The 21,139-nt window shown below is 49.2% G+C and overlaps 1 protein-coding gene across 1 annotated transcript; it reads left to right on the forward strand.

The window, feature by feature from the left end:
• Positions 1-191: 191 nt before the first annotated feature.
• On the forward strand, positions 192-20,647 carry WNT5A (Wnt family member 5A). The gene is given in 6 exon segments (XM_072599033.1): positions 192-1,432; positions 1,435-1,835; positions 8,310-8,449; positions 9,822-10,072; positions 15,419-15,711; positions 18,071-20,647. Coding segments are annotated over 6 exon segments (1,584 nt in total). The 5' UTR covers positions 192-1,392; the 3' UTR covers positions 18,530-20,647.
• The last annotated feature ends 492 nt before the right edge of the window (positions 20,648-21,139 follow it).

Below are 21,139 nucleotides of genomic sequence, written 5' to 3' on the forward strand. Positions count from 1 at the left end.
TTTTTTTTTTCTTAAACATTTTCAGGGAACTCGGCTCAGAGAGAAGCCGGGGGAGAGAGCGAGAGAGAGAGCGAGAGAGAGAGCGAGAGAGAGAGAGCGAGAGAGAGAGAGAGCGAGAGAGAGCGAGCGAGAGAGAGCGAGAGAGAGCGAGAGAGAGAGAGAGAGAGAGAGAGAGAGAGAGAGAGAGAGAGAGAGAGAGAGAGAGAGAGAGAGAGAGAGAGAGAGAGAGAGAGAGAGAGAGAGAGAGGCAAGCAGAGAGGAAAAGACAAAAAGAGACCGACAGAGAGAAAGGGAGACAGAGACTGGCCAGGGGTGAGGTGGGAGGGCAGACCATCTTTCTCCTTCGGAGCCCAGGGAGCTTGGAGTTGGAATAGCAGCGGCAGCTGCAGAAGCAGCCCCGAGCGGTGCCGAGCCCACCGAGTCAGTCCAGGAGCGTGGAGGTAGCAGAAGCCGCCGCTGGACACGCCGCTGCCTCCGCCGCCCAGCGCTCACCCCCCTGGCTCGCCCTTTCTCTCCTCCTTTGCCCGGGACAGTCGCCGGGGGCTCAGTGACTTGTGTCTGGAGACCCGGGAAAGCTGAGCTGCCACGGATCTCAGGAGCCCCGCCCCCATCCCTCGCCTTCAGTCCCGGTTTTCTTCGCCTTTCGTTTTGAAAAAAAAGGGAGGAGGGAGGAGGAGAAAAAGAGAGGACAATTAAAAAGAAGAAAGAAGGAAGGGGGGGGGGGTGGAGAAGGAACTTTCCCCCTGGTCATCCCTGGGGGAAGCCGAGTTGAATTCACCTTTTAAACTTTTTTCTTGGGACTTCTCCTTTTCGCAACCCAAGTGTTCCCCACTCCAGTCCCGCGCCCCAAAATGAAAGGACAGAAGCAGGGGGCACCTCGTCATCCTCGGACCACTGTGTTTTCTGCTGCATCTCCCGAAGAAAAGCCAGGAGTGCCGGATTGTTTTGTCGCATAAAATCTACAAGTGTGTGTGTATATACACAAACGTGCACACAGACACAATCGCACGCGCGCTTACACACACACACACACACACACACACACACTCATCACACACACACACACACACACACACACACAGACACACACACATTCTCACGGTGGACCGAGGGACTAGAGATCCGGAGCGAATGGTTCCGCCCCAGACCCAGAGAGCAGTCCAAGGGGAGGCGAGACGAGCCTGAAGCTTGCACAGTCGTGGTGGAAAGAAAGGGGCACCTGGGTGGAAGGATCGTTGCCCTCGGGGCAAGTGTGTGTCGTGGGGGCGGGCGGGGACGAGGGGGGGGGTCTCACCCCCTCGTGAAAGACTTTTTTTTTTTATTTGTTGTAAAGTGTTTCGCACAATCACGCCCACATTTGGGGTTGGAAAGCCCTAATTACTGCCATCTCTGATGGACGTTGGGAACCCAGCCATCAGAAGAGCGCAGCACAGCTTACGGTCGCCAGGGCGCTAGCGCAGGACTCAGGTCCCTCTCCGCCGGTCCCACTGCCCGCCTCGTCCCCGGACTTTCTCCCCACCCCGGCCTCCTGGGCCCGGGAGGTGGCCAGCTCTTGCCCCGCGGCCCCGGCTGAGGTGCTGGACCTCCGAGGCCCCTCTACTACCACTCTGGGCTCCTACACGGGCTCCCGCTGGGGCTGCTGCTGCTGCCGCCTCCGCTGCTGCCGCTACAGCCGCTGCTGCGCTCGCAGTCGGCAGTCCCGGCTCTCCAGGACACCCACCCAGGACTGTGCGGTCCTGCCTGACCCGACGCCACTCCGCTGGGATTCCTGGGCTGCTCTCCCTGAGCTGGGGACTTCCATTCACCTCCATCCCGCCTCCCCGTGAGCCATGGAGGTAGGTTCGAGGCTCTCTCTCTCTCTCTCTCTCTCTCTTTTTTCTATTCGTCTCCAAATTCTCTTACAAGTCTCTACTCTGAAGTCGAAGTAGTCTTAGGGAATGGGGGGGGGGGGGGCCCGAGCAGGAGTAAGAGGGTGAAGAGGAGGAAGGCCCACATTATTTCCCTTTTCTTTCTCTCTCTCTTTTTTTCACCAGCAGGTTCGGGTCGTGACTGTAAAATGTATCAGTCACATATATGATAATTCCATGATGTTTGGCCAGCCCCGAAGTGGAAGGGCCAAAGCGCCCGAGGCCGGCCTCGATTTCTTTGGACCCCGAGGGTCGGGAGGAGGGACTAGGCAATAACAGCCCCTGGTTCTCCCTCGTTGCCTCCCGCTTCTCCTCCCTATCGCCCCTGGCTCTCTCCCCTCCCAGCCTGTTGCCCGGGCGGGCCCCGCCGCGGGAAGCACTGGCCCTTTAAGAGCGCCTGGCCCGAGTCTCTGCGGACACCCTGGGGCCCGAGGGGGCCGGCCTGGCTGCGTCCCGAGGATTAGTGGGAGCGCTTTGTGAGCGCCGGCCTCCGGCATTTTGCATCTGTAAGGGGGCCAGTCTCCTGGATGGGGGGGGGGGGAACTCCCCACTCTGCCCGCGCCCTCCAGCTAACAGCCCCCCCCCCCCCTCCGTTTGACTTACTCCTTTTGAAGTTTTTCAGACTCCGGGAGGGATGGGGTGGGGGGAGCGGGGGGAGAAGTTTGGTCGCTGGGGTTTGTTTGAGTTGTCAGCTGTGCCCGGCCTCAACAGAGCCCCGCACTCAGAGGGTCACCAAGAGGTCACTTTCACAGTCCCCCCACCCCCCCATCTCCCATCCCCCATTCCCCTTCCATAGTCCACTCAGTTTCCCTGGCGCAGACAGAGGTGCTTTTCCTTGGCGAAAATCCTCTGGTGCCCCCAATCTTAGCACCAGCGCTCTCGCCGTATTTCCAAGGGAGGAACGAAACCTGCCCTAGGGGTTGAGTCCTGAGACAACGGCTCCCCCATTGGAAAATAAAACCTGCATCTGTTCCCCCCACCCAGAATCACGAACTCTCTCTCTCTCTCTCTCTCTCTCTCTCTCTCTCTCTCTCTCTCTCTCTCTCTCTCTCTCTCTCTCTCTCTCTCTCTCTCTTTCTCTCTTTCTCTCCTCTCCGTTCCTCCCTGCCCCCCGCCCCCAAGTCTCTCCATTTAACACCAGCTTGGGTTCAGCTCTGCCCTTGCTTGGGTGAATAAGTGACAACTTCTCCAGCAGCTTCCTTCCCTTCTTAAGTGGACACCCCCAGTGTTGGAAGTCCCTTTAGGAGCCTGCCGGGCCGGTGCCACAGGGCTTCCTCGCTCCGCCCCCCGCCCCCTCCCCTCCCCCTTCAAAGGCATCCAGATGTTGCAGCCAGGTTGCCAGACAACCTCTACCCAAGAAGGTTAAAGGGGATGGCTCGCGGGCTGCTCCAGTGATCGGTGAAGTTCATTCTCCCACCCCACCTCAAGTGCACAGCTTGGAAATGGGGAGCCAAGGAGACAAATGGGGGGAGCAGGGGAGAGAGTGTAGCCGGTGATGCTGGCCAGGAGAGGAAATGTGGCAGCAGCCCGCTCCCCGCTGCAGTTACCGGCATCCTGAATTAGAGAAGGACGCTCTTAGTCCACTACCCGCAGCCTCGCGACTCGTTCGACCTAGACTGGGTATCTAATGGCCTAAGCTGGGTCGGGTGGGTCTGTAAGCTCTCTCCCACCTTCACTCGCTAGTTCGTTGCCTGGTTTGTTCTCGCTTCGTGGGGCGGTCCCCAGTGCCCCCTGTTGGCCACGCGGGGATAGGACGCCTCCCAGACATCCGAGGCGGTCTAATTTCCTTTCTCTCCTGCCTTTCCAAAGGCCACTTCTGGGCGCTGTGGGTCTTCTGAAGCTCCTCCGGGTGGCTCTCTGGTTGGGGTAAAAGATGGCTCTCCTTCAGGGCCAAAGGGGACTCGATAGCCTGGCGACCTCCGCGGCAGCCCGAAAGGAGTGACTTGCGCAGGTCGGTTGCCTGCAGCTGGGCCGCTGACTCTAAGAAGCACCAACTTACGCACAGACTCAGATTCTTGAGGCTCCTGCTGGCCCTGAGGATCCCTCGGATCCACTCTTCCTTCCCCCTCCCTCCCCCCCACTCGTCCCCCTTCTTCCAAGGCCAAGGTCTGGTTTGCCAGATGCAAACTGGAGTTTGGGAGCTGGGTAGGGTGTAAGGTAGAGGACTAAGGTAGGATCATGGGGGCTCTTGCTTCTAGAAATGTGTTTCTGGAGAGAGAAGGATGAGGGATGAAGAATGCTAAAGTTGACCTCCCTTTTCTCTCTCTCTCTCTCTCCTCATCTCTCTCTCTCTCTCTCTCTCTCTCTCTCTCTCTCTCTCTCTCGTTCTCCTCTTTCTCTCTCTCTCCCCCCACCCCACTTCCACATCTCCCCCCCTTCCACCTCCCCCCTCCTCCCGTTTTCTCCCTATCAGAGCTCACCGGATACTGATGAAAAGAGAGGGAGTACTTGTTTGCACTTCCCTAGTGAGAGAGCTTCCCTTGGGCGAGCCGGGGAGAACACCTCGGGGTGCTAGCAATGTGACCCGGGCTCCTTGCCACTCAGCCCCCGGGGCTCTAAGAGGCAGGCGCCGGGGAGAGAAAGGGAAGGTTGGGTGGGTCAGAGAACTCCAGACCAAGGATGACCCGTTTGTCTACTGCTGGCCGCCTGCAATTACTCTAAGACCAAGCTGAGTAGGTCTCACTTTCCCTGGTTGGGATCTCCTATTATCAACGAGGCTGAAACTTTTTTTTTTCCCTATGAAAAGCATTTCTGCATCTTCCCCTACCAGCTCATCTTAAAATAAAATCTAAAATAGAGAGGCTCATGGTGGGGGGCACCCACCCAAACCAACACACGTACACACACTTGTAATCCGTGAACTTTGGGAGTTTACCATCGTTGTTGTCTCCATTATGTGCTTGGGCCAGCCTGTGACTTTCCTTTGGCTACATATGTATGTAAACTTGACTTTCCCCCTGTCCACCCCACCAGCCTTTCCTAAACTTCTAGCGGCTTCCCAGATATCTGGGACCTCAGAGGTACTAGAGAGCTGGGAGGAGGAACCCGGCAGATCGCATAGAGAGGCCCGGGGCTGCCTGCTTAATTTGAGAAGCTATCCCCATCAGATAGGGAGCTGACGGGAAAATAGGAGGGAAAGAGAAGACTTAAAGTTAGGGGTGCTTTAACAGAAGCCCCTCCCCTCCCATTCTGTGCTTGGGTGCCGTTAATTTCCGTTTTTCCTGCCACAAGCTGTGTGTGTGTCTGAGTTCTGGCAGGTTTCAGGTTAACGTGAATTTCCTGTGCGTTGTAGTGACAGGTTTTCCTCCCTCCTCCCCCTTTCCTTACCTTCAGGAAGAATTAAGAGCACCTTTAATTCAGCGAGAATTAAAAAAACAAAAACAAAAACAAAAAAAACAGAATAGGGAGCCCCCAGCGTTGAGCGTCCTGCGGCAGGATAAACCATGTCTGTCCCCGGCAAAATACTTTTTCTCCTCCCATCTCCAGGAACCTGGGAAAGGCACAGACTCTGGACTGCAGAACAACAAATACTTCCCCAGAGGAACACGCAATCACACACACACACACAGACACACGCACACACATACACACACGCACACACATATACACACCCCTCACTTTGCCATTCAGAGTTTTCACCCAAAGCTTTACTACAGGGTCTTTTTTAACTAGGATACTCTCTTTACATTCCCTCCCCCCCCCCCCCCTTTTCAATGTTTCTGGGCCAGCTCTGGAATTTGACTTTCTCCAAAGCAGGACAGAGTGTGAAAAGTGTTGAACTCTTTCTTGCCGGAGCTCGACTCTAGGTCCATTGGGCAACTCTGTATTATACACGCTAGTTTCTCCTCCTTCTTGGCTTGTCGGGCCCTTCCAAAAAAAAGTAATAAGGGCTGGGGTATAATCTGCTGGGTGAGGGTGAGGGTTGGGGGTGGGGCCCTTCCAGAGAATGAAGCAATAGAGTGAGCGGTCCGTTGGCCTCTTTTTCCCCTGGTCTCTCTTTCCCCCCTGGTCTCTCTTTCCCCCGCCTCCCTCAGTTGGGACACAAAAACTTTCCCCTTTCCCTCTCCTCGCCCCCTTCACACCCATCCACTTCTTCCACAGCGCTAATTTGAACTTTCGGGGACGTGGTGGGATCCCTTGGCTTTCCATTGATTGGAAGGACCGTGAACTTGCCCCTTCCCTATGGTAGGCTGCGGGCTCTCTTTTCTGTCTGTGTGGCTTTGCCGGTAACAAAGGGATCCATCCGCTTTAATCCTTGAGATCTGTTATCAATTTCTCCTACTCTGCGCTCCCAGCCTCTCTCTGCATTAGCCTGGAAACCCTTCAACTCCCATCCGTACATTTTATGCCTACACGTAAACACGTATGTTAGATGTGTGTGCATGTGCACACCACAGACTGCCTGGCCTGCCCCCCTCTCTTCGCTCCCGCTGGGGTCGCCCCTGCTGGAAAATTTAAATGGGAACCTTGGCTGCGGGCAGACGCAGACAAACCCCCCACTCACTCCTCTTCCCCCAGTAAGTCCCGAAACTTGACACTTTGGGGCGGGGGAGAAGGGGAGAAGGAGCTGCTGAGCTTTGGGAAATGTGCCGGGAGGGGAGGCTTCGCCCATCTAGCTGAAGGGAAAATGGGAGGCCAGTCTGGCCGCTGCAGGCGGGACAGGGGGAGGGAAATAGGCCTGTCTGCTCTCTGTCCCAGGAGAGCAGTGTTGGGGGTGATGGTGGCAGAAACAGGTAGGGAGCCTGGCCGCTGAGTCTCCTCTGTCCTTCTACCCACCCACAATTCCAATCTCCATCCCACCCTAGCTCTCTCTCTCTCTCTCTCTCTCTCTCTCTCTCTCTCTCTCTCTCTCTCTCTCTCTCTCTCTCTCTCTCTCACCCCCGAGCTGGCCTCCAGACTCCAGGTCCCCGCCCTGCAGGCTCAGCCCATGCTGCTGCCCGGAGACCTGGGAGGTTCGAAGACCAGGGAGGCTCCTGAGGCCCGAGTAAGGCAGGCTCAATGATAAATACTTAAGGCTGTTTGGAGGGGATCTCTGCGTCTTTATCGGCGTCGCCCTTCTTTCCCCTCCCTGGGGGAGGGAACCTCTGCTCCCTCCGTGAGTCACCCCTCCCCCTACCAGCCCTCTCCCCCACAGTCAGAAGCTCAGAGGGAACTCCGATGTCTTGTCACCCTCCCAGAAGAAGCTACTAGTAGTGCCCTGGCCAATGCCCCCTGCCTCTTTTCGGATAGAATGAAACCTGGTCTTACTGGGCCCTGGAAAACCCAGGGAAGAAAGCTGCAATCCCCTACTCAGCTCTGTCAGCTTGGGCTGAACAGGAGGGACAGACAACCCGACTGAGGACACCCAAATGTGCCCCATCCTCTCAGCTGCTTCAGCTTTAGGGAAGGGGTCCGTGGAGAAGGGAAGGTCGGACTTGGCGCTTGGACTTGTGCTTGTAACGATAGGGAAATGACTGCCCCTGTCTGTGCCTGACACTAGCCCGACCCTTCCCAATGTCCAGTCCCCAAACAGTCCCCCTCCCCCGCTGCTGCCCAAGGCAGGAGGGGGGTGGAGTGGCTTGTCCACTTCTTCTTTGGGAAGGTTACCCCCTTCCTTTCCCTCTTCCCCTTCATCCACTCTTGAGAAAGTCCTAAACGAAACCTGCCCTGCCCGTGGCCATCTGGAAGTGGCTCTCCAACAAACCAACCCATAAACTGATTATGGAGCATACGTTGTCAATTCGGAGTTAAATTTACCAGCTGGGTATCTGTCTCACTGGCCGCCTCCCCCCACCCCGCCCCCGCCCCATACCCCTTTGCCCTTCCCTCCAGTTCTGTCCCCCACCCCCAGGTCCTCACCACCTCCCCGCCCTCCCTGGCTGCCCTCCCCCCAGTCGGCGCACAGTGAGCTTCTCTGCTCCCAGTCGGCTCCCCGAGCATCTGGCCACCTCTCTCCCTGGGACTGAGTCGGACGCCACTTGCTGGGTGCCGCAGGTCTGGGATGAGTGAGGGTGGTGGCAGCCCTCATCGGATGCTTGCCTGCCCTCCTAGCGGAGCAGAGTGAATGAAAGTGGCGGGAGGCAAGAAAGAATTCGGGAAAAGAGTGGAGGCTGCTGCCGGCTGGCTTGGCACTGGGCTGGGACGCAACAGCCCTGAGACATGTTTGTAATCGCTGGGCTGCTCCTCCGCAAGCAGCATCGCCCTGGAATAAGGTTTCCTCCTCCCGAGGCTGCGTGGGTGGATTAATTTGGAAAAGCAGCTGCCTATATCTTGCCATCAAAAACTCCCGGATAAGAGAAGGGACAGCCAGGGAGCCAGGCAACAGGCAACTTCCGAGACCCAAGATGCTTCCCTTGTTTAAACTTGCAGGCTCGAAAATGAACTGAGAAACAATAAACATCTGCTCCCTCTTTCCCTCTCCAGAAGTCGCTTGGAATATTGGTCCAAGGAGGTACTTTGGGATCAGCGGGTTGTGCCACTGCGATGCCTTCGAAGTTGTTTTTAGTGGCCTTGGCCATTTTCGTCTCTGTTACCCAAGTTGTGATAGAGGCCAGCTCTTGGTGGTAAGCAGATCTGAAATATGTGTATATTTGCATTCTTTTTTTCTGGAGTTCATGGCAGCCAATATATACTTAGGACCAAAAATGTCGGTGGTTTCCTTGGGAGTCTATCTATATATGTATGTACTTTTATCATATGGAACATGCATATATTAATAGGCGCTTTCCTCCCCCCCCTGCCCTCTCTCTCTCTCTCTCTCTCTCTCTCTCTCTCTCATATTTCCCCAGCATTGGATAAGATTAACTTAAGCTCCATGGGGAATATGTTCATGTAAACCTCAGAGATTTCTATAGGATCCTTGTTAGGATATAGGAGTGCATTTGCTATGCCCATGTCATCTCAGTACTCTGTGCCATAAAGGGGAACAGAAATTCACTTCTCTAATAATTGTAAAGTTATCTATAAACTTTTGTTTGTCACCTCTCAACAATAAAAGTGAGTTTTGACTTTTATTTTGTGTCACTCTAGGTTATTAACCTACAGGGTCCGAAAATAGGCAGAGTTTTGAGATGACAGCTAAACTCTCCAAGTTGGGCTGAGAAAACACAAACAAACAAACAAACTTGAAATAGCCACATCGCAGCTGCTCCCCACCTAAAGATTTCTTCCAGTCATTGATTTTACAGACTACAGCACATCCAGCAATGATTTATGACAGCTCTTTGAATTCTTCCCCCCTCCCTTAAATGAACCATATTTTTCTTACTGTCTAAGTTGACTGCTTCCTGACTGAACACCCAGTTTTAGTCCTTTGGGGTTATATAAGAAGCTCTTTTAAAAAATTCCCTCAAATAGTACTTGGTTTTTGTAGTAGACTTTGTATATACATACATACATATATACACATGTACACATATGTGTATGGCTGGTTGGTATATATTGGATATTCTCTCTCTCTCTGTGTCTTTTTTTCTTCCTCTGTGTCAGAAGGGAATACTGTCTTTATTTCTAACCTTGATTATTCAGGGCTGTTCTCAATTTTCTGTGCAGTTACCTCCAAATAGGGTGAGGACACCCAGCGTGGAGGGAATCCCATCTTGCAGTTTGAATTCCTCCCTGAAAGTTCTCCACTTTCTCTGGCATGTGCCTAAATAAATCTGTAAACCACCTGGGTCCAAGGATATTGAAGGAGAGGACAAGGCAGGGGGTAGAAGGAACCAAGGCCAAGTCAGACTGCGGGCCTCAGACAGCATGGGCCACAACACCATTGAATTTATACACAGAACTTTCCACAGACTCTTTTCACTTTGTCAGAAGGACCACCAGAGAAAAGCTATGTGTCTTTACAGATCCATGGAGGGCTGACATGCTACCTGGAGACTGAATCCGATCTTAAACCTCCAATGATTGTTTCTTTTCTGCCCCCATCTTTAGGTCATTAGGCATGAATAACCCTGTTCAGATGTCAGAAGTCTATATCATAGGAGCTCAGCCCCTGTGTAGCCAACTGGCAGGACTCTCTCAAGGCCAGAAAAAACTCTGTCACCTCTATCAAGACCATATGCAATATATTGGAGAAGGAGCAAAGACGGGCATTAAGGAGTGTCAGTACCAATTCCGACACAGACGATGGAACTGTAGCACTGTGGATAACACCTCCGTTTTTGGAAGGGTCATGCAGATAGGTAGGAAATACATTTTTTATTCCCTCCACCCCCAAGCCATTTGTTGGAAATACATATTTATTCCAATTTACTTCAAAGCCTACCTACTGTTCTCCTCTGGTGTTTTTGCACAATATGGTTTTAGATCTTTTATTTCTGTTGTTATTGCCTGTAGTGCCAGCGTTATGTTATTAATAACAGTAATTCAGGTTGGATGAGTTTGCCAACAGTTTTTATTCCTGCTTGATCTTCTCAATATAGCAATGCCCTGGATCTCAGAATTTTTCTGAACGGAGCAATCCGGCTTCTTTTTGGTTTTCCAGAAGTGGACGGCAAGGGTTCTGGCATTTGGGGGGTTGGGATTCCAAAACTTTTGTGGTTTTCAGAAGTTGCCTAGCTTCTGAAACAATTAACATCACCCTAGTGGCAAGCTGAAGGCTTTTGATTTTAAGAGTGCTTCGTTTAGACCAAAAGAAAAGAAATACTTAGTATATATAGATTTTTCCTGTAGGTGGAATATGAAAGAAACCTACGTGGGGGTCACATGGGGGGAAGGGAGTTTTAGTAAAAAGAGAAATAATTTGCGTGTCTTCTTTTGGTGCTTTTTGGAAAAGGGCATGGGAGGCATCTCAACTGAGAATTTCAGGTTAGAAATAAAGATTGATACTGCTCAAATTTCCAGTCCAAGATTTTAAACAACCTGTTATATGAGACTTAGTCTTTCAAACTAGTAGGGACGGCATTAAACGGGATTGAAGGCAAAGATCTAAAAACTTGATTAGGCCTCAATTTGGTTTAATAGAAAAGAAGGGTGCACTCTAGCAAACATGGCTCCAGGCTTATTCCTGAATATGAATATTCTTGAGGTGTCTTTATTTTTATTCTGACAAGCTCTCGAAATGAATATGAGTACAATTTATAAGAAGATGCAATTGATCGAGGCAATTCATCTTTCCCTAGGAAAAGGGAGTTTTGGATCCATCAGGGATAGCAAAATATGTTAAGAAACCTGTAAAGCTTATTCACCAAGAACAAAAAAAATAGGCTGTCATTGGACATCATGAGTGCCAGATTCATAAGCTAAAATAATGCATGACTGGAAGTCATTCTCCTAATAAAATGGAAAAATAGTCTGCATTTTCAGCCTGAAAAGTTTTGTAGGATTTTATCCGTTCTGTTAATGATTAAAATGTAACCAATTTATTTATAAGGGTCTCAGTCTGGAAGTACTGAGTTGGTGGGCCTTGCTACATGGGATACCCCAGAGGGTATCTTTGCTCATATGGTGAAAGGTATACAGGCCACAGGAGGTGGTGTGGGACAAACCAGGTGTCAGCTGCATAGGGCTTTGTGACTTGTGGGTTTTTGAATGTCTTCGGTTCTTCAAGATAGTACAGAACTGACCTGTTCTCAAATATGAGAGTGTACATGCTTATTGTATTTTTCACTAATATATGTGAGCATAGATCCTATGTTAATGAGAGTACTGGGGTGGTGGTGGTGGTGGTAGTGGTGGTGGTGGTGGTGGTGGTTGTAATGGGGGCAGATCCCTAGTCACTCGAATAGTGCCTTTGTTTCCACACTCCATTCATGAGTTCTTCTGTCAATGGAACACTCCATACCACAAGCTTCAGAAAAAGTTTTCATTTACTAAGTGAATTTGAGGTCTGAAGGCAAACCTATTGCGAGTGTGGTCCAGGAGCCAAGAACCACCTTCCTCAGGGACAAGTAGAAGGCTTTGCACCAGAGCATAATTTAATTGTCCCTTGACAGCATTTGCTGATACCTGACTCCTGTTTGTGTTCATGGGAAGTGGGTGGGTTGATGGGGAGGAATGTGTCCAGACTCTCTGGAGAGGGCTCCCTCCTTGATGATATCCTGGACAGAGGAGAGGAGGACATGCAGGAGCTTCTCCTGCCAAACTATTGATCATGGCCTTCAGCAAGTTTCAGGAAAACATCAGCTTCTCTAAGCAAGAAACAGCTGACACATCAACTGTCAGAATGAAGAATGGGGTGGGGAGGAGGCAGGTATAGTAGACCCTGATCAAAGAGACTCCTAGATAAATAGAATTCACCATCTTGAAGGGGTGAGAAAGTTACTAAGTTTGGATTTATTCACAATAAATGTTGTTTGAGGAGAATATACTGAGGGAGAAGGTAGACAGTCTATTGGTAGAAAGCATGTGTGTGTTTGTGTGTGTGTGTGTGTGAGTGCCTAATACATCAGGGAAATTGTTCAGAAATAATTAATCCATGTGAAAATCTGACCTTATAATGGGACCAGTGTCACAGAGGCTTAGGGTGATATGCCTGAGCCCCGTCCTCTTTAACTTAGGCACGTCATTTCTCTTACGTGTCAATGCCTTTGAGACGTTCTGTATAACAGGGCTCATTAGAGACTCTTTTCTTCCATCTCCAAAAAAGAGTTTCTCAGTTTTCATTAAGTAGTAGCCCCCCCCCCACTTTTCAGTCCCTGCTTTTTTTTATTTTCATAGAGCACAAAGATGTTTTAAAAAGGCAACGTCATTTAGAGAGATGGGGAGACAGTAAATGAAAGTATTTCACACAGTAGGATACCAAATGGGATGGGCAGTATTACAGAATAAAAGAGCTAACTGATTGATGTCGAGCTAAAAATGCACATTTTCCAAAGAATAGTATTTCTTTGGGGGACAAATTTGCTTTAAGGTCCTCTGCCCCAGTCTTTTCTTGTATTCTGAGGAAAATGTAAAATTTTAAGGAGAGAGTTTCTATTCCGCCAAAATCACAGAACCAGTTTCCCCTTATAACTTGGAAAACACACACATACATGCATGTACATACATGTGTGTGTATAACCATGCATGTATATGTATATGAGGATACATACCACATGTACACATATATACATATATGTGTATATATATACAGAGAGAAGAAAGAGAGAGAGAGAGAACCTTTGAGGTCATCTATACCAGGGTGTTGTTTCCTTTAAGCCTTTTTGGTGTCTCTGACCCCTGTGGCAGGACTTTGGTGAAGCCTGTGGACCCCTTCTCCTAATCATATTAAGTGCAAAAAATAAAATACATAGGATTACCAAGGAAACCAATCAATTATTTTGAAATACCACTATTTTAAAAAGTTCATGACTTCAAAGTTAAGAATCCCTAATCTAGTTAAACTTCCTTTTACAGAGGAGGAAAATGAGGTTATGAAGAGATGAAGTGACTAATCCCAAGTCACATAACTAGTAAATGCCAGATGAGGGATTTGAACCCAGTTCTTTCATAGTGAAAGAACTCTACGCCGTTCTAGTGTGTGTCTGTGTGTGTGTGTGTGTGTGTGTGTGTGTGGATTTATTGGTTAGGATTTCATCCTCCTAGGGGACTCCTGGTCCTTAAGGACTCTTTCCACCTGTGTAGATGAACATCTCCTCTGTGATTTGTAGGTTTAAATTTATTTCTGGAACACAGAAAATTTGGACAAACTCAAGATCAAATCACTCGTAGGTGTTGGGGGGGACGTGACTTCAGATCTCCCTGGCCCCAGAGCTGATTATCACATCTCATTGCTTCATAGATATACACAGCAATGTATTTGTATACGTATGTATATATGTACAAATGCACATAAATACATATGGAGTTTTAAAGTTAGTGTATGTGTATGTCTAGATGTGTTTTATTTTATAAGGACCTATTATGTCCTTTATAAAGAGTATGGTTCTGTTTTCTCTCTTTGTATTGACTTCTTTTCACCCCTTCTTCATCTAGTTCAGGACTTCTAAATCTGGAGTTTTCCCATCTGAAGAACAGAAACCCAATGCCCTGCCTGCCTATTCCCATTTCTGCTTTCCTTTTCTTGCCTATCCCTACCCCAAGTTCAAGGTAGATATGACATCCATCTCCCACTCCCCCACCCTCAGTCACTCATTTGGATTCTGCTCCTCCATGGCAGGAAATGCCAACCACGGGCTCACTCCCAGAGTTATTTATTTTCCAAATGTGTAAGAGAGGCTCTGGCTGCAAATCGGAACTCTCACCATTCCTAGAAAAGGGAATTAGGGTTATGTCGAGGAGAAGTCCAAGAAGAGGGGAGCTGATGCTGTTTGGGTTTGGCGCCAAGGGGGTGATCAAAGCTCCTTCTGCTGCTCTCTGAGGGACCCCAGAGCTAGCTCTCAGGAGAGGATGGCAGAGAAACAGGCCTAGGGCCATGGAATCCTGCCCTTTCTGCTCACTTTCTAGTGGCTATTTTAGGCCCATCTAGTCCAAGCTTGCATTTTACAGATGAAGAGACTGAGGTCCTTCCAGAGTTTTGACCTCCTCTGCGTTTACTTTCTCCTTTTCTCCCCCTCTTTAACCCCCCAATCATAAGACTTCATACTTTAGTGGTTTCTTCTAACACAAGTAAATTTCCCCACAGAGCCATGGAATTCAAAGATAGTTTGGGAAAGCCCTCTTGCCCCATCTTTTCAGTTCCTTGCCCACTTTAGGGTTAATCTGGATTTTTATTTGAATATCCAAGGCTGCTGACCATAAAGATTTCCTGCTTTAGAGGGGAGAGAAGGACAAAGGGCTCTTGCTAGTTTTTTCCTCCCTGAATTTTCGTCTTGGGGCCAAAGACTGTCTTGCTAACGCAGCAGACTCGTTAGCTGTAGTCAGGCACCCGTTGAAACGGGAACAAGGCTTAAATGCAGACACACGAATAACTAGGAATGGGGAACTTGAGTTCTTAGCTCTGTGACCTCGGGAATCCATTTAGCCTCTGCAGGGTTCATTGCCTTCACCTGCATGTGAAGGATGTGAATGGGGAGGCCACTTGAACCTCTCCAGCTTCTCTCTATGGTCCTGTGATCTGGGAGGAGAGAAATGGTTTCTTTAAGGTTTAGAAGCAGCGAATTTTATCTTAATTCTCTAGAAGATCCTAGACAGGCACTTGGTTGGGGGTGTTAGCAGTCATTCAGAAAGAGGTTACGTGCGTGTTCTAGTGGAAAAAAAAAAAGCTGGTAATGTCATTGTTTTGGGACAGGGCAGAAGTGATGGGAAAACTAAGGCCTACAGGGTCATTGCTAAACTTCCCAGTCAACAGGGAATTTCATGGAATTTCAAGCTGTTTGTTATTTCAGTCATGGATTGGGTGCATGAAGGGACCAAAGAGATCACCAGGCTGGCCTATCCACTTGATGGGTGCAGAATCTGAGGCCCAGGGCTGCTGTGACTTGTTCAGGGTTCACAGGCAGCAGGACTTGGATTTAAACCCAGTTATTCTGACTATTTAACCCCAACACTTGCTTGGAGAAGCGAGAGCAGAAGTAAACCTCTGTTGGCAATGATAACGTGATCTTGCTTTCCTGATGTTTGTTTGCTGGTCTCTGCTTTGCTTACAGGTAGCAGGGAGACGGCCTTCACTTATGCAGTCAGTGCTGCTGGTGTGGTGAATGCCATGAGCCGGGCCTGCAGGGAAGGGGAACTGTCCACCTGTGGCTGCAGCCGAGCAGCCCGTCCCAAAGACTTGCCCCGGGACTGGCTTTGGGGAGGTTGTGGGGACAACATTGAATATGGATACCGTTTTGCCAAGGAGTTTGTGGATGCCCGGGAGAGGGAGAGAATCCACTCCAAGGGCTCCTATGAGAGTGCCCGGACCTTAATGAACTTGCACAACAATGAAGCTGGAAGGAGGGTGAGTATCTTACTGGGGATTGAGCCCTGCCCTTCTCCCTGCTGGAGCTGGAGGGTAACTGGAGGGTAACTCCTTCCTGGGTGCCCTACACCTCCCTCCTCCTATGAAATGAGTCCTGGGTGCCCACCCAGACATGCTTCCATACCTAGCTGACCCTTCTAGGTTTCCCCAGAGAGAAGTCAGCAATGTGGTAGCTCAGCTGGGGACCAATCTTCCAGCTTTGGCTCCCCTCTAGAAGGTTCTCAAGCATGTTGTTTTACCAAGGAGATATTTTCCTGGCCTTTTAAATTAGATTTCAGTGAAATCTGCCGGTGAGCTCAGACATAAAATTCTTAATACCCAAGTTTACATGCTCCCCAACCCCACCCCAGTGGAGGATTGACATATTTGTGGTTGGCTCGAATTCTGGGAAGGGGTAAGATCTTGCCTGGGACCCTCATGAAGAAGTTATTTTGGTGGATGCCCAGCTGAGAAGAACCCCTCTCCCCAGGTTTCAGCCTCTGGCTCTTTCCTTGCCTGCCTGGGCCCCTCCCTTTCTGAAATCAGATCACTCACCTTAGGCTCTGACTTAAAAAAAAAAATACTTTTTCTAGGAAAGCTGCTGGGTTTTTAACAGTTTGGAATTTTATAGGTCTGACAGCCTGGCCAATCACGAGAGACACTCGGGAGGGAAGAAAAGAGCTCAAAATGTCCCTGAGAAGAATGTTCTTGCAGGGTGCTATAAACCTCTGCCACCACCATGCTCCTACTTCTCCCCCTCCCCCTCCCCCTCCCCCTCCCTCAGGCCCCTCATGAGGATATGAAAAGCTTCTCCACAATATTTAAAAACACCCCCCCCCTTTTTTTTCCTGTGGTTAAACACATGGTTTTTTATGGTTTCTTTAAAACGTTTGAATGAAAGGGTGTAAACTTTTCTTAACACTGGCAACTCAGAAAGCCAGAGTCATTATTTTTTCATAGTAGATGCCAGAACCCTTCGCCTGGAGACTTTACACTTCTGTGTTTTGAGGTAAAGAAGGGAGAAAGATAATCACGGAGGCCCAGCCTTTGGAGATGGAAGGCCCCGAGAGCTCCTCCAGGGAGAGCCTCTCATTTTAGAGATGGGAACATGGAGGCAGCACAAGGTAGCCAGGAGAGATCAGGTGGATTTGAGGGGGGACTGGTCATTTCTAGATCCATTGCAAGGGCAACCGAGGCCAAATGAAAGGAGAGCTTCAGTTACCTTGTGTATTAACTATCTTCTCCTGGGTGACATCCAAGAATTTGGTGGCCACTGCATTGGGCCTATTTATATTGTTAAGGGGATAAATGATGAGCTTCCTCAGGGAGCCTGACCTTGGCCCCTCTGGGGTTCATTTGGGTGGCTGCCCTCATTACCAACCTCAGGGTGGGCCTTTGGCCCTGGCCTTTGCTTGGTGTCTCCTTTTAAATGACTTGGGAAGAAAAGATGATCATTTAGGATGCGTGCTCCAGTTTCTAGATGGCTCTCCATGCCCCCCCTCCCCACCCCCACTTGGTCACCTAGTGAAGGAGTGAGAACAGACTCTGGGTAGCGGTAAAAACATCTGGATAGGGGCCTTTGCTGGAAGGCCTGGAACCAGTGGATCTAAAAAGTATAAAGTTTCTGGCTATTGGGTGGATATTCTCACGTGATTGGCATTCTTAAAGGTCCTTGTTAAGGACCTGCAGGGAGGCCGAATACCTGACACCACATCTGTTACCTAGACCCATAACTAGCATGGAACAATGATGGTGGGATTTACAGCATTGATTTTTAATGAGTGAGGGACATATCCTCCCCAGGAGGATCTCCATCCTCTTAGCTCACCCCTTTGGCTGTTAATAGCTCCTGGCCACTGTGGAACATGGTTGTCTCTAGGAAAGGTGATAGTTTGTCCCTCATTGTAGGAGACTTGGAGAGGCTGAATGTAAAGGTAGCCTTTTTCCTTGGGAACTATACTGCCAATGCCTGCCCTCCCAACAACTTTTACCCCAGGTAAATAGTTCTACCACTCCCACTTTTTTATAAGCCCAGGAAATATGTACTCAACTACTCTCTAAGCAAATGTCCATGCTCTCCAGGTGAGATGACATTTTACCCACAACATACTGATCCATTGGCTTTTTTCTCTCTGTCTCTTTCCATATCTTGTCTCTCTGTCTCTCTCTTTCTCTCCCTCTTCCTTCCTTCCTTCCTTCCTCTCTCCCTCCCTTCCTTCCTTCCTCCTCCTTTCCCCTCCCTCCTTCCTTTCCTTCTTTCCTTTTCCCTCCCTCCCTTCTCCTCTTCCTTCCCTTCTTTCCTTTTCCCTTCTTTCCTCCCTCCCTCCTTCCCCTCCTTCTCCTCCTTCTCCTCTCCCAGACTGTCTACAACTTGGCGGACGTGGCCTGCAAGTGCCACGGGGTGTCCGGCTCCTGCAGCCTGAAGACCTGCTGGCTGCAGCTGGCCGATTTCCGCAAAGTGGGGGACGCCCTGAAGGAGAAGTACGACAGCGCCGCGGCCATGAAGCTCAACAGCCGGGGCAAGCTGGTGCAGGTGAACAGCCGCTTCAACACGCCCACCACGCAGGACCTGGTCTACATCGACCCGAGCCCGGACTACTGCGTGCGCAACGAGAGCACGGGCTCGCTGGGCACGCAGGGCCGGCTGTGCAACAAGACCTCGGAGGGCATGGACGGCTGCGAGCTCATGTGCTGCGGCCGCGGCTACGACCAGTTCAAGACGGTGCAGACGGAGCGCTGCCACTGCAAGTTCCACTGGTGCTGCTACGTCAAGTGCAAGAAGTGCACGGAGATCGTGGACCAGTTTGTGTGCAAATAGCAGGGCCGCTGCCTCCGCAGGGGCGCCCCTTCCCCGACTGTCCACTTTATTTATAGAGCGCTCCGCGATGTCCTCCCCTGCCCACACCCCGCCCCGTCGCCCACACGAGCGACCAGAACCATTTCTCTGCTCCCACCCGAGAACTACGTGGTTATTTTGTTATAATTATTGTTATTGTTATTATTATTATTTGGAAAAAATGGGGGGGGGGAAGACCAAGAAAATATTTATTTTATGGGGAAAAGGTGGAAATGAGACTTCTGATAGTGCAGAATGAGGGGAAATCAAAGCTGTCCCGGTGTGCCAACATGGCACGCGGCTCAGAGACGAGGAAAAGGAACTGCGGGACTTAGCATTCTCAGCGAATTGTGCCTGTAAGAGAGACCCCCGAGAAAGCCCCTGGCAGGTCTCCTGACACCAAGGCCCAGTCCAGGGTGGGGGTCGGGGAGGCATTGCCCAAGCTGTGCGTCTCTTCCAAAGGGGGGTGGGCTCCTTGTAACGGAGCAGAGAAAATCCAGCATCACTCAGGGGGACAAGGTGTCCGATGGGTTTTCTTAACACCTGCCTAATGTCCTTTGTCATTGAACAACTTGGTTCTAATAGTGAAATCCAGAAGAGGGTGAGAGGGAGAAGGAATTTAAATAAATACCTTTATTGCCAAGATCAGGTCAATAGTTTGAAACCTGTGGATAAATCTCATTTGTGAGATGGAAGAGGCCTCCAGCCTCAAAGAATCATCGCTTTCTTCAAGGGCATCTTCTTCTCCCCCCCACCCCATTTTTAATTTGAAGGAAAAATAAAGCATTTCTCTTAGAAGTGCCTGGTTAACAAGGGATGGAGAGGAGGGAGAATGAGCAAGTGTTGCAATGTCCCACCTGGCCCAAACCTGCCAGAAGGCCTCTGTTCTTTGGCCCACAACTAGGATGGCCCCAGCCAGAAAAAGGCATTTCCGAAAACCGGTTTCCCCTGATCCGACCCCCAAGGCCTCCCTGATCCTGGGCTGTGATGGCTGGCCGCCTTCTCCAAATGTACCTCTGCATCTCTCCCCTGTGATTTTTACAAGAGGAAATGAATCATGCAAGCCACCTTCTGAGAACTCTGGATTCCTCGTGGACTTTCGTAAAGAGTCTTATTCAGAGGAGATGAGAGCTTTCTATTTTAATGACTTTTATGTGGCTAATTCACTTCAAGGAGGTGTTGCAGCAATACAAGTTATGACCCTGTGTTTTGACGATACATTCTTACCTCTTGTAATAGCCTGCATATAGACAGACAGATGGACAGACAGACAGATACTCCAGGAACTCAGAAAGGACTTGGACAGGGGAATCTAGATGGGGAAATGTGGTCTGAAGGTGCCCGATATCTCAAAGTTTTTGTATATAATATATATATATATAATATACGTATATAAATATATCTTAATACAGTCAGTGATCTGAACTTTTACAGCTTATTGTGGGGCTACTTCTCAATTTGGGGCAGCGGAGGCCTCTTTTTAGTGCAAAACAGGGTTTTTATGGTCAAGGCTTTCTGAGTTGGGGTTAGATATGATGATGTCACACACAGGTGTCCTTTCCTAGGGTTTGGGGCTATGGATGAGGTATGATTTACATAAGGTCTCATGGGTTAGAAGACATCTTTTTTCCACCCTCCCTGATCCTGTCCCTTCTTTTCTTTCAATTTCCTGAGAGGGCATTATTGATCACTGAAAAGGAGAAAGAGAGAAGAGTTCACCAGCCTCCTTCACTGGTCCCTTTTATTCATGCATTTCTTTAAATGGGAATACAAACCTTTTAGAGTTCTTGAAAGCTGACCCAAAATAACAACAACAAACAGCTCACAAGTATATCTCTTGTTGTTTTCTAAGACAGCTCTTTCAACCCAAATCCCACTGAATCTGCCCTTCAGTATTTATTTCATCTCCATGATACCCTCTTCTCACAGTCCTGAGAGAGGATAGTTCTTCCCAGGTCCAGTGCTGGTAGGATGCCCAATTTTTCCATCATTTCTAAGCTTCTTAATCCTCGCTTTCTCATTTTAATTTATTGTACAAGGTCATAAATTTACCCTTCATTGCTGGAGATGGCTAATAAAATATCTTAAAGTAGAAAAACACCCATTTGTCGAAGATGTCACTTCTGGGGGTCTTTTCTACCAAAAAACCCCATGAATTAGTTTTTTTTCTCCTTTGATAAATCAGAGTTTTTTAAGTTAAATTTTTTTTGAGTGATCATGTTCTTGAATAGAGCTGAGTTGAACAATCCAAGCTATTAAACAATATTTAATGTAATATATTTTACTGGTCTTTCAGATATTCTGTAAATCTTCTCTATTCTCTCTTTGTACATTTAATGTACATATTTCTGCCTTGTGTGATTTGTAAATTTCACTGGTCTAAGATATAGCAATGACAGGTTTCTGCGGTGATGAAAGATAGACTATAAAATAAAACATTGGTTGTATATTGGTAAGTGGTTTTAATTGTCCTTTAGATTATGCCTAGGGAGGTTATCAGAGAAACCAAGGAGAGGTTAGGTTGCTGAGATGATTTTTTAAAATAGGGAAGTGAAGCTTTTGGGCCAAATCGAAATTGTTTTGAGGCATATA

The sequence above is a fragment of the Notamacropus eugenii genome, chromosome 3 (genome assembly GCF_028372415.1).
Source record: "Notamacropus eugenii isolate mMacEug1 chromosome 3, mMacEug1.pri_v2, whole genome shotgun sequence".
NCBI classification, from domain to species: domain Eukaryota; kingdom Metazoa; phylum Chordata; class Mammalia; order Diprotodontia; family Macropodidae; genus Notamacropus; species Notamacropus eugenii.